Below are 13,101 nucleotides of genomic sequence, written 5' to 3'. Positions count from 1 at the left end.
ACATGCCGGACACTATAATAAATACTTTATCCTCAATCCTCAAAAAAACCTGCTAGATATGTTGTATTCTTCCTTATTGTCATCCGTTACAGATAAGAAAGCTAAGGCTCAGACAGGCTGCCCTGTTCATTAAGCAGCAGAACGGGAAGGTGAGTCTGGCTTGTCTGTTCCAGTGACCATGCTTTCTCCATGAGCCACAGAACCCTGACTTACTTTATAATCAATCATATTTCTCCTTACAGGTCGAACAAAAGGTCATTAGCTAAGGTAATCTAAAACAAGAATAATCTAATTTAGTGAAAAATGACTTTTGGGTACTTTTTAAATGGTTACTTTTCTTTCTAAGTAAAGGTCTCCTCCTGAGTCTATTTAAATGAATCCTGAGCCTTGAAGCTATCTGTATTACGCAGCAGTCATCCAAACCACAGGTTAACAGCCCTTAAAAGACGTTTCTATTTCTTCCCTGCTGAATCCCCAGTGCCCAGATCAGAGCCTGGTCTAAAGTAGGCACTTAACAAAAATATCTTGAATAGCACCTCCCTCAAATCTTGTTTACCAGAATACTCTACTAACGAGGATACACTCCAACAAGACACTTTGATATCTGAAACTTCACAACCAAAATTAAACAATATGAGAGTTGCTGGGATCTGCTTCCTGCTGTAGGACACTCTCCTCCAGGTCAAGTGGCACCATCATCATCGGCAACAAGTAATTATTAAATACCTACAAATATTTATCTAACACAGTAACGCAATATACCTTCTCTCTCATTCCCCATCAGGTTTGACAAGCCACAGAAGCCACAGTTCCCCCCGAGGCAGGCCAACCTCTGTATGTGTAGCAGAGACCATACAAAGACACAAATGTCACATGTGATTAGGTGGTTTTTCCAAGTTAAACAGATACAAAATCCCCAGGAGTTTGACCTCTCCCCCAACCAGACCATGTCCCAGCACCTTTTCCTGGAGCCCTGAAATTGCAGCCCTGAATAACTTTCTCCTCCTCCTCCTCACTCAACCACACAACACTAAGGAAATCAGAAATTTCTCCCAATGTCTCTCACATCTATTCCTACTTCACCTAAAAGAGATGCTTTGTTCACTAAGGATTCCCTGGATGTGTCAGCACATACCATTAAAATTTTTGTTTAAAAATCCTGTCTTCATGGAAAGTGCACAGAATACGTGTGTACACCAGAGGAAAGTGTACCAGAGTCAGGAAGCTGGGTTCTATTCCACTAGCTTACCTTCCGCTGCCACTTGGCCAACTCACTTCTCTTCTCTCGGCTCTAGTTTCCTCAGGCATAAAATGAGGGGCACTTAGTTCCAGGATGCCTTGCAGGGTTCAGGCACGCTTTAGGGGGCCATAACTTACCCCCCCACCCCAGAACTCCCATAAAAAAATTACCTGTTTACATATGTGGATTTTTCTGGAGAAGTGCATGACTTATATTAAAGTGTCACACAAGGTGTGGCCCCAAAAATAACCATAGCACATGTCTTATTGAGCACTTACTATGTGCTAGGCACTGTACTAAGTCCTCACATATATTAATTCACGTAACCCTTACAATAACTCTGTGAGTCAGATGCTTTATTATCCCCACTTTACAGTTGAAGAAGTAAACCAGAAAGAGGAAACTCAAACACAATGCTAGGTTGGGTGAGACCATCTCTAAACCCTAAAATTCTACGTTCATTCAAATTAATAGTTTTCCTTTAGTTAAATTCTCTGTCCCATTTCATGATCATTAGTCCTACTTTTAAATCTTTACACAGAACAACCAAACTCATGGAACACCCAGATGAATGCTACCTGAAAAAGAATGTATTAGGGAGTTAATTGTAGTCAGGGGTCCAAAGGCACTTTCCAGCTCCAGCCTCCAATCCACTTTTACTTTTATAGCAGGGTGTAACCAAAAGATGTATCTGAATCTAATTACTAATTAATGTCTAAAATCAAAGTGACAGTAAATAAGCCAGAATGCCCGCCAGAAAAGGGGATGCAGCAGCAGTAATAGTGTCTTACACCCCATTCCCCAACGCGATGAGAAGACCAGGAAAGACACAGGAGTGCAAGGCCCAGTGTCCCATAGTGACCGGCTTCTCCCCCCACTCCCTCCTCCTGATAACCACTGACCACGGTGGGGCCGAGGCTTGAATCGCTCTCCACGTGAGACACAGAGGCTGGCTAAAGGTATTAAGGCATCGCCAACCCCCGCCTGGAATAAGGAACGAAAACTAAATGAAAGCCTAGCTTCCAATTTTGTGGACACCAGTTCTGACAACCTGCCATCCTGACACGGGGGTCAGCAAGTCACCCGGCTACACCTGAACACTGTTTTGCCAGCCACCCGTCTCCGGCCCAAATTACCGAGCGACAGAACCTTGCTTAATAAATGCCTGCGAAGCACAAGTGGACGTTGTTAGCTCTTTTCACAGGCTGTCAAAAACCCTCCACATCCTAAAGAGAGGGTTGTTGAAACTTTACGCCCGACTCTCCTGGCCCTTCTCCGTTTAGTCTGTGTAATGAGAAGAGAAGCAAAGGAGGGCGAAAGGAGCTCAGAGGACCGTCCTGGGTGCAGGGATTGTATCGTTTTCAAGGGTGATGCAACAGGGTCAGACAAGACGATGAAGAGGAGCTGGGAGCTGCTGGGAAGGAGAAAACCAGTGTGGGAGCTGGAAATCGGAGTGGAAAACGGGTGACGAAGGACTGGGTGCCAGGGTTATTTAGAACGGGCTGGGGGACAGTCTCGTCCGGAGCAGCAGAGGAAGGAGAGGCAGGCAGTGTGGCGTGGGGGGGCGGCCGAGAGGCGGGCAGGGGCCCCGAGGGAAGGGCAGCGGGCCCCGAGGCGAGAGGAAACACAGCGGGGCGAGCAGGAGAGGGTGGGACCCGAGGGGGCCTCGGAGGGAGGTCAGAGGGCACGGGGGACAGGCAGCAGAGGACGGGGTGACCTGCTCGGCGGTGTGGGGACCGAGGGCGCGGGCAGCCGGCCAGGGGATCCTCGAGGGTCGGCGAGGGTAGGAGGGCTGTTAGGGTCGGGAGGCGCGCCCCGTACCCGAGGGCCCAGGGCGAGGGAGGAACAGCAGTGACAACGGTCGGGCCAGCGGAGCGGCGACGAGGCTGTCCACCTCGACTTGAGGCGGGGGCCGCCAAGGAGTCCCGGCTCGGGCAGAAGAGAGGGAAGCCGGGCCCCGGGCACTGGGGAAGGGAGGAGGGTCGGAGCGGGGAGGAGGGGCCCCGGGACCGCTGGGGACCAGCGCGGGCGCTCTCACCGGGACAGGTGCTTCAGGATCTGCTTCTTAATGATCCCGGCCATGCCGGAGCCGAGGCCCGCGTGGAAGGCAGGCGGGCAGCTGCGGCCTCCTCAGCCGCGAAAAGGCGGTCCCTCACCTCGCGGCGCCGCGGGGACCGGATGCCGCCGCCACAGCCACCGCCATAGCGCTCCCCGGCCGTGCCCCGGCGCCCGGAGCTCCGCCACTATCCCACCCACCCGCGCGGCGCCGCGGCCGCCAGCCCAGAGCGCCTCCGAGATCGCGCGCTGCCCGCCCACCAGGCTCGCGGCGGCGGGGGTGCGCGCGGCGGCGGGGGCGCGCGTGGTGAGCGCGGGGGCGCGCGGCGGCGCGCGGGGCGAGGGGCGGGGCGCGCGGCCGCGGGCGGGCGGGGGAGCTCCGCGGCGTCTTCCGCAGGCCGGCCGCCAGCCTCTCTGGGGAGGAGACCAGAAAGGCTTCGCCTCTGAGCTCTGTGAGCTTCACGCTCCGGCCGTCGCCTTGAAGCGTCGCGGAAAGGAGGCGCGTTTGTGGGGTTTTTGCCGGGTTCGCTAGATAATTGCGCAGCTCTTGGTCCACTTCTCATTCATTTCCCCCACACATTAGCTCGTTATTTGTTGAGCGCCAACTAAGTCGACTCCAGAAATCAGTCTCGGGGGTGAAAAGTAGTCTCAAGGACCTCACAGGCCCGTAGACCTGCTGCGGTCTGCTGCTTCGTGCTAAGGAACTGAGCGAGGCCACCTCGTCATCCTCTGTGTACGCCTCTCAGCCTCTACCTGGTTAACCAACGGGCGGATGTTTGCTGGACACAGAAGAGGTGCAACTCTTCCCAAATGGGGGCGGGGGTGAGGCAGAAGAAAATGAGTCAATGATTGTTAAAATTAACAAGGACACTACAGATCAATTTCTTCGTTTTACAAAGAAGGAAAGTAAAGTCCAGGGAAATCGTTGAATGAGCTTGTCAAGGTCACAACTACTCGTGAGACTCCTGAGTAGAACCCAAGTGTTCTGTCAGTCCAGTCCTATTTCTACTTTCTTTGGTCCGTACATTTAAAAATGTAACCCACGTGCCAGGGACATCTGTAGACCTAATGGCAAAGGTGGGAAGGTGGCAGTTTTCTGGATAAAAACCTAAGCAAAATACTCTCTGAGACAGGCTTACTGGAAATGTGCCACCAGTTAATTTTAAAATTATTCATTCTTGTGAATAGATAATGCATGCACATAATACAAAAATCAAGATAAGTTTCCCTCCCTCCTCTGACCCTGAGCCATTCGATTCCCTTCCCCAAAACAATTGTTACCTGATTTCAGAGACAGTCGAAGCATGGTGAATGGTAGATTTTAAAATAATCAACAGACTTCATGCATTCCTATGCCTATCTCTTAGTCATCGTAAGTTCAATTTTCCTCAGAGATCCCACCAAAATTACCTTTTTAAAAGGGAAGCAAGTCATCCTCAGCCTGGGTGCTCTACTACCCAATCCCCTCCAGCAGGACTGCAGAGTCTGTCATTATTTGTCCCTCTGCCCACCAGGGATCAACAGATTCTATGAAAGAGGTTTCTTGCCAGGATTATTGACCATTATGGCTCCCTCCCTACAACGGTCAGCTGCAGGAGCCTCAGGGCAATTTCTTGCATTTCATGCTTCTTTTCCCGGAGCACTCCAGCAGCTGATTAGATATCTGACATCAGCTATGTAAAACAAAACCTGCCTCATGCTCAGAGGCTCAGCATCCTTGTGAGCAATTCCTCAGTCCTGTTGAATGAGTTTTTGTTGAAAGCAAAAATTCATGCTCTAAAAAAAATGGCCTCTCCAGGGACGATGGAATAGTATTGTGTTTATCTTTCCCTGCCATGCTAAAAATGCAAGGCATATAAAAACAAAAGGAATTTTTAATTTTTAATTTTGAAATATTTTAGACTTACAAAAAAGTAACAAAAATAGTACAGAGAGTTCCCATATATCCTTCACTCAGCTTCCCCTAAGAGCCAATCCATACTTTTTTTTTGGATTTGGGGCCAATCCACACATTTTTTTTAAGTAAAACATTTTTATTTTGAGATGACTGTAGGTTAACATTCAGTTGTAAGAAATAACGCAAAGAGACCCTTGTACCTTTTCCCTAGTTCCCCCCAGTGGTATGTCATGCAAAACTTTAGGGCAATATTACAACCAGGATATTGATATACTCAGTATACAGAACATTTCTTCCTTTGTAATATGAATGCCTTTTATTTCCTTTTCTTACCTTATTGAGCTGGCTACAACTCCTGGCACTTTGTTTAATAGGACTGGTGAGAGCAGACATCCTTTCTTTGTTCCCATTTTAGGAGGAAAGCATTCAGTCTTTCATCACTAAGTATAATGTTCATTGTAGATTTTTTTGTGGATGCTCTTTATGAAGTTGAGGAAGTTCTCTTCTATGCCTATTTTTCTAAGAGTTTTTATCAAAAGTGAATGTTTAATTTTTTCAAATGCTTTTTTTATTGAAGTAACATTGGTTTATAACATTTTATGAATTTCAGTTATATCATTATATTTCAATTTCTGTGTAGATTACATCATGTTCACTGCTCAAAGACTAATTACCATCCATCACCATACACATGTGCCCAGTCACCCTTTTCACCCTTCTCCCTTGCTGCTTTCCTTCTGGTAACCACCAATCTATTCTCTGTATCTATGTGTTTGTTTGTTGATGGTGATGTTCTTATCTTCTATTTATGAGTGAGATCATATGGTACTTGATTTTCTCCCTCTTACTCATTTTGCTTAGCATAATACTCTCAAGGTCCATCCATATTGTCACAAATGGCAAAAGCCATCTTTTTTATAGCTGAGTAGTATTCCATTGTGTATGTATACCACATCTTCTTTATCATTTTGTCCCTTGAAGGGCTTGTCTTCCAAGTCTTGACTTGGCTATTGTGTCTATTGTGTCTTGGCTATTGTGAATAATGCCTCAGTGAACACAGGGGTGCATATATCTTTATGCATTTGTGTTTTCATGTTCTTGGGATAAATACCCAGCAGTAGAATTGTATGCTAGTTGTGGATCATATGGTATTTCTATTCTTAATTTTTTGAGGAATCTCCATTCTGTTTTCCATAGTGGCTGTACCAGTTTGCACTCCCAACAAGTATATAAGAGTTCCCTTTTCTCCATACCCTCTCCAACACTTATTTCTTGTTAATTATAGCCATTCTGATGGACATGAGGTGAAATCTTATGGTAGTTTTGATTTGCATTTCCCTAATAATTAGTGATGTTGAACATCTTTTCACGTGCCTGTTGGCCATCTGTATATCTTCTTTGGAAAAATGTCTGTTCAGATCTTTTGCCCATTTTTTGAGTTGTTTGTTTTTTCATTGTTGAGATGTTTGAATTATGTATATATTTTGGATATTAACCCCTATCAGATATACGGTTTGCAAATATCTTCTCCCAATTGTTAGGTTGTCTTTTCGTTTTATTGATGGTTTCCTTTGCTGTGCAGAAGCTTTTTAGTTTGATGTAGTCCCATTTGTTTATTTTTTCTATTGTTTCCCTTGCCTGGTCAGACATGGTATTTGAAAATATGCTGCTAAGACTCATGTCAAAGAGCATATTGCCTATGTTTTCTTCCAGAAGTTTTATGGTTTCAGGTCTTACACTCAAGTCTTTAATCCTTTTGAGTTAATTTTTGTGTATGGTGTAAGATAGCGGTCTACTTTCATTCTTTTGTGTGTGGCTGTCCAGTTTTCCCAACACCATTTATTGAAGAGACTTTCCTTTCTCCATTGTACATTCTTGGCTCCCTTGTCAAAAATTAGCTGTCTATAGATGTGTGGGTTTATTTCTGGGCTCTCGATTCTGTTCCATTGATCTGTGTGTCTGTTTTTGTGCCAGTACCATGCTGTTTTGATTACTATAGCTTTGTAGTATATTTTGACATCAGGGAGTGTGATACCTCCAGCTTCGTTGTTTTTTCTCAAGATTCCTTTGGCTATTTGGGGTCTTTTGTTGTTCCATATAATTTTAGGATCCTTTCTTCTATTGCTGTGAAAAGTGTCGTTGGAACTTTGATAGGGATTGCATTGAATCTGTAGATTGCTTAAGGAAGTATGGACATTCTAACTATGTTAATTCTTCCAATCCAACAGCATGGAATATCTTTCTATTTCTTTGTGTCTTCTTCAATTTCTTTCAACAATGTTTTATAATTTTCAGTGTACAAGTCTTTCACCTCTTTGGTTAAATTTATTCCTAGGTTGCAATCATAAATAGGATTAAAGTCTTAATTTCTCTTTCTGGTACTTCATTGTTAGTGTTTAGAAGTGCAACTGATTTTTGTATGTTGATTTTGTATCCCACAACTTTACTGTATTCATTTATTATTTCTAAAAGTTTTTTGGTGGATTCTGTACGGTTTTCTATACATAAAATCATGTCATCTGCAAATAGTGATGGTTTCACTTCTTCCTTTTCAATTTGGATCCCTTTTATTTCTTTTTCTTGTCTGATTGTTCTGGCTAGGACTTCCAATAAGATGTTAAATAAGAATGATGAAAGTGGGCATCCCTGTCTGGTTCCTGTTCTTAGAGGGATAGATTTCAGTTTTTCTCTGTTGAGTATATTTGCTATGGGTTTGTCATATATGGCCTTTATTATGTTGAGGTACTTCCCTTCTATAGCCATTTTTTTCAGAGTTTTTATCATAAATGAAGGCTGTATCTTGTCAAATGCTTTCTCTGCATCTATTGAGATGATCATGTGATTTTTATTCTTCATTTGGTTAATGTGGTGTATCATATTGATTGATTTGTGGATGTTGAACCATCCCTGCATCCCAGGAATAAATCCCATGTGATCATGGTGTATGATCTTTTTAATGTATTGTTGTATTTGATTTGCTAGTATTTTGTTGAGGATTTTTGCATCGATGTTCATCAGTGATATTGGCCTGAAATTTTCTTTTTTTCTGTTCTCCTTTTCTGGTTTTGGTATCAGGGTAATGTTGGCCTCATAGAATGAGTTAGGAAGCTTCCCTTCCTCTTCAATTTTTTGGAAGAGATTGAGGATAGGCATTAAAGTCTTCTTTGAATGTCTGGTAGAATTCACCAGGGAAGCTGTCTGGTCCTGGACTTTTATTTTTGGGGAGGTTTTTGATTAATGTTTTCATCTTCTTACTGGTGATTGGTCTATTCAAATTCTTTATTTCTTCTTGATTCAGTTTTGGAGGGTTATATGATTCTAAGAATTTATCCATTTCTTCTAGATTATCCAATTTGTTGGGATATAGCTTTTCATTGTATTCTTTTACGATCTTTTATATTTCTGAGGTGTACATTGTAATTTCTCCTCTTTCATTTCTGATTTTATTTATTTGAGCCTTCTCTCCTTTTTTCTTGGTGAGTCTAGCTAAAGGTTTGTCAAATTTGTTTGTCTTTTCAAAGAACCAGCTCTTAGTTTCATTGATTTTTTTCTTTTGTGTTTTTAGTCTCTATTTCATTTATTTTTCTTGTCTTTTCTTTTCTTTTTTGGCAAGGAAGATTGGCCCTGAGCTAACATCTGTTGCTAATCTTCTCTTTTTGCTTGAGGAAGACTATGCTGAGCTAACATCCATGCCAAATGCCTCTATTTTGTATGTGGGACGCCACCATAGCATGGCTTGATGAGCAGTTTGTAGGTCTGTACCTGGGATCCTGCGAACCCCAGGCCACTGAAGAGGAGCTGCATGAACTTAACCACTATGCCACCAGGCTGGCCGCTTGATGGCTTTCTTTAGTATTATGTTTAGGTTCCTTTCTCTTAATGTGTTGTGTATTTTACTATAGGTTTCTGGTTTGCGATTACCATGAGGTTCATATATAATAACCTACATATATAGCAATCCATATTAACTTGATGGTCTCTTAAGTTTGACCTCTTGCTAAAAGCTCTATTCTTTTACTCCCCTCCTCCAACATTTTATGTTTTTGATATCATATTTAATTTCTTTTTCATGCCTGTGTATCCATTACCTTCTTATCACGGAAACAGATAATTTTAGTACTTTCATCTTTTGACCTTCATATTAGCTTCATAGGTGGTTGATATGCTACTTTTACTGTCTATTTGCCTTTACCAGTGGTTTACTGTTTTGGGGGGGGGGGGGGTTGATAATTTTCTTATTCCTATTTGTAGTCTTTTGTTTTCCACTTAAATAAGTCCCTTTAGCATTTCTTGTAAGGCTGGTTTATTGGTGATCAACTCCTTTAGTTTTTGCTTGTCTGGAAAACTCTTTATCTCCCCTTCCATTCTGAATGATAACCTTACTGGGTAGAGAATTCTTGGCTGTAGGTTCTTCCCTTTCAGCATTTTAAATATATCATGCCACTCCCTTCTAGCCTTAAGTTTTCTGCTGAGAAGTCAGTTGATAGCCTTACGGGATTTCCTGTGTATGTAACTTGTTGCCTTTCTCTTGCAGCTTTTAGGATTCTCTATCTTTAATTCTTGACCTTTTAATTATAATGTGTCTTGGTGTGGGCCTCTTTGGGTTCACCTTGTTTGGTGCTATGCTTCCTGAACCTGGAGGTCTGTTTCCTTGCTTAGATTTTTTTGTGGATGCTCTTTATCAAGGTGAGTAAGTTCTCGTCTATGCCTATTTTCCTGAGAGTTTTTATCAAGAATAAATGTTTAATATTTTCAAATGCTTTTTCTGCACTGAATGCTATGTTCATGCGATTTTTCTTTAGCCTGTTTAACATGGTGGATTATACTGACTAATCTTCAAATACTGAACCAGCCTGCCTCCCTGGAATAAACCTCATTTGGACATGGTGTATAATTTCTTTCATATACTGCTGAATTCTATTTGTTAATATTTGGTTAAGAATTTATATATATTTCTTTGATGGCTAATGATATTGAGCATCTTTTCATGTGCATATGGACCATTTATCTATCTTCTTTGGAGAAGAGAAATGTCTATTTTGATACCTTGTCCATTTTTAAATTGGGTCGTCTTTTCATTATTGAGTTGTAATAGCTCTTTTTATATTCTAGCTACAAGTCCCTTATCAGATATATTATTTGCAAAAATTTTCTCCTATTCTGTGAGTTGTCTTTTTATTTTCCTGATGATGTCCTTTGAAGTGCAAAAATTTTTAATTTTGATGATATCCAGTTTATCTTTCTTTTGTTGCTGTGCTTTTGGTGTTATATCTAAGAAATCATTGCCTGATCCAAGGTCACGAAGGTTTACACCTGTGTTTTCTTCTAAAGGTTGTATAATTTTAGCTCTTACATTTAGCGCTTTGATCCATTTTGAGTTAATTTTTGTATATGGTGTGATGAAGGGGACCAACTTCATTATTTTGCATGTGTATATCTAGTTGTCTTAGCATCATTTGTTGAAAAGAATACTCTTTTCCCATTGACTTGTCTTGGTGAAAATAAATTGCCAATAAAAGTAAGGGTCTGTTTCAGAACTCTCAATTCTATTCCATTCATCTATATGTCTATCCTTACACTGGTAACACAGTGTCTTGATGCGTGTAGCTTTGTAATGTCTTAAAATAAGGAATCTAGTGTTTTTTTAATGTAAACCTCTCTTTATAGCTTTTACTTGTACAGTGTTGTTGCTCTAGTTACTACATTATGTAAACGTACCTTATATAGTCCACTGGGATTGCCATTTACCAGTTCAAGTCAAGTATAGAAACTTTACCTCCCTGTATGTCCTTTTTCTCTCCTGTAGGTCTAATTATCTTAAATATTTTCTCTACATACTTTTAGAGCTACATCAATCAGGATCTGGGCTTCAACCATCAACATAATTTAGAAAAATTCATGAAAAATAAAGTCTGTGTACTTACCCATATTTTTCCTTACTGTATTCATTCTTCTTTCCTAATGTTATAAGATTGATTCACTTATCGTTTCCTTTCTATTTAAAGAATTTTTTAGCCATTCTTTTAGGGTAGGTCTGCTGGCAATAAATTCTCATTTTCTTTCATTGGAGAATGTCTTTATTTCCCATTCATTCCTGAAGCATATTTTCACTGGATATAGGATTCCGGGCTGATAGTTCTTTTTGGTTTGTTTGTTTTTCAAAGATTGGCACCTGAGTTAACAACTGTTGCCAATCTTTTTTTTTTAATTGCTTTTTATCCCCAAATCTCCCCAGTACATAGTTGTATATTTTAGCTGTGGGTCCTTCTAGTTGTGGCATGTGGGATGCCACCTCAACATGGCCCAGTGAGCAGTGCCCTGTCCGCGCCCAGGATCCAAACCAGTGAAACCCCGGGCCACCAAAGCAGTGCGCAAGAACTTAACCACTCAGCCATGAGACCAGCCAAGACTTTCCATTTCTTCTACTTCTTTCAAGCATGTTCATAATTACTCATTTTTACAATGGCTGCTCTAAAATCTTTGTCAAATAATTCTTGCATCTCTGTCATCTTGGTGTTGACATTTATGAATTGCCTTTTTAAATTCAGTTCGAGATCTTTGGTTCCTGGTACGATGAGTGATTTTAGATTGAAACCTGTACATTTTCATATTATGTTCTGAGACTCTGGATCTTATTAAAACTCTCCATTTTGCTGGCTTTTTCTCATAACAGTGTGACAGGGGAAGGGAGAGGTGCCCTCTTGTTACTGTCAGGTAGAGAGATAAATCCAGGTTGCCCAGTTAGCCCCCTTGGACACTCAAGGGAAGGGTTCCTCATCACTGCTGGGCTAAGGTGGGAGTTCTGGCTCTCAAGTAGACCTCAACTAGTACTTCCCTAGCTGGGAACGGCAGAGTGCCTTGTTAGAGCTCCCCACAAGGCCTCCACTGACATGGGGGTGGTTTATAGCCTCATTACCACTGGGCAGTGGTGAAAGTCCTTAAGGTCCAGACTAAGCCTCTTCCGACACTACCTCAGTCAGGAGGGGGCAATGCCTTGTACTGCCAGATGGGGATGATAATCCCAGCTCTTCTCTGATACCACTCCAAGGAGGGGTTTGGGGAACGTCATCACAGCCTCATGAGGGTGGAAATCTAAGCTCCATACTTGGTCTTTGTGACATGGGTTGGAGTAGGGCCACAGTTTTATTCTGTGGTGTTTAGCTGGAGTAGAGTGGTTATTGTCTGAAAATTTTCTGTCTTGCTAAGCTGCCTCTTTTCTGGTCTTTTGGCCAAAGAAAGCAGACTTTTCTTGGGGTGGTTTTTGTCTGTTGCCCATTGGTGCTTTTTGGTTGCCAGCTTCTTCATCTCCAAGTCTGGGATGTATGAGGCAAAAAAGAAAAGGCAGAGAATTCCTTACCTTTGGGTCCCAAGTTCCCTAGCAGGTCTGCCTTCTTCTCTTTATCTTTCAGGGTCTTCTTATGTTCGGTTTATATACATATATATACACATACATACATAATTATTCATTCCAGGGTTTTACTTGTACCTAGCAGTAGGAATAGGGAAAAGTACATCTAGTCCATCTTTCTGGAAGCAGAAGTCCATACATAATTTTTAAGACTTTTTATTTTGAAATAATAGATTCACAGAAAGTTGTAAAGATAATACAGAGAAGTCCAGTGTACCCTTCACTCACCTTCCTGCAACGGTTACATCTTACATAACTATAGTACAACATAAAACCCAGGAAGTTGATATTGGGGTGTGTGTGTATAATTCTGTCATTTTATCACTTGTGTAACTACTACCACAACCAAGACAGAGAACTATTTCATCACCACAAAGATCTCCCTCATGCTACCCCTTTATAGTCATTTCCTGCTGCCCCTGCCCCCAACACCATTCCTAATCTCTGGCAACTACTAATTTGCTCATTTTGATAATTTTGTCATTTATATGGATGGAATCA

At 42.1% G+C, this 13,101-nt stretch overlaps 1 protein-coding gene across 2 annotated transcripts in view; it reads right to left on the bottom strand.

Annotated features, from left to right (window-relative positions):
- Window positions 1–3,620, bottom strand: part of BLTP3A (bridge-like lipid transfer protein family member 3A) — a 71,554-nt gene extending 67,934 nt beyond the window's left edge. Inside the window, exon 1 of one of the 2 annotated variants that reach the window (XM_005603829.4) lies at window positions 3,279–3,620. In XM_005603829.4, the coding sequence (XP_005603886.3) occupies window positions 3,279–3,322 (44 nt within the window). In that variant the 5' untranslated portion in view covers window positions 3,323–3,620. The remainder of the gene's footprint in view (window positions 1–3,278) is intronic. The other variant, XM_001498458.6, reaches the window with a different exon arrangement.
- Between the last annotated feature and the right edge of the window lie 9,481 nt (window positions 3,621–13,101).

Source organism: Equus caballus, chromosome 20, assembly GCF_041296265.1.
Source record: "Equus caballus isolate H_3958 breed thoroughbred chromosome 20, TB-T2T, whole genome shotgun sequence".
Lineage (NCBI taxonomy): Eukaryota > Metazoa > Chordata > Mammalia > Perissodactyla > Equidae > Equus > Equus caballus.
The sequence above is the reverse complement of the archived record's forward strand: the minus strand, read 5'-3'. Positions and strand labels throughout refer to the sequence as shown.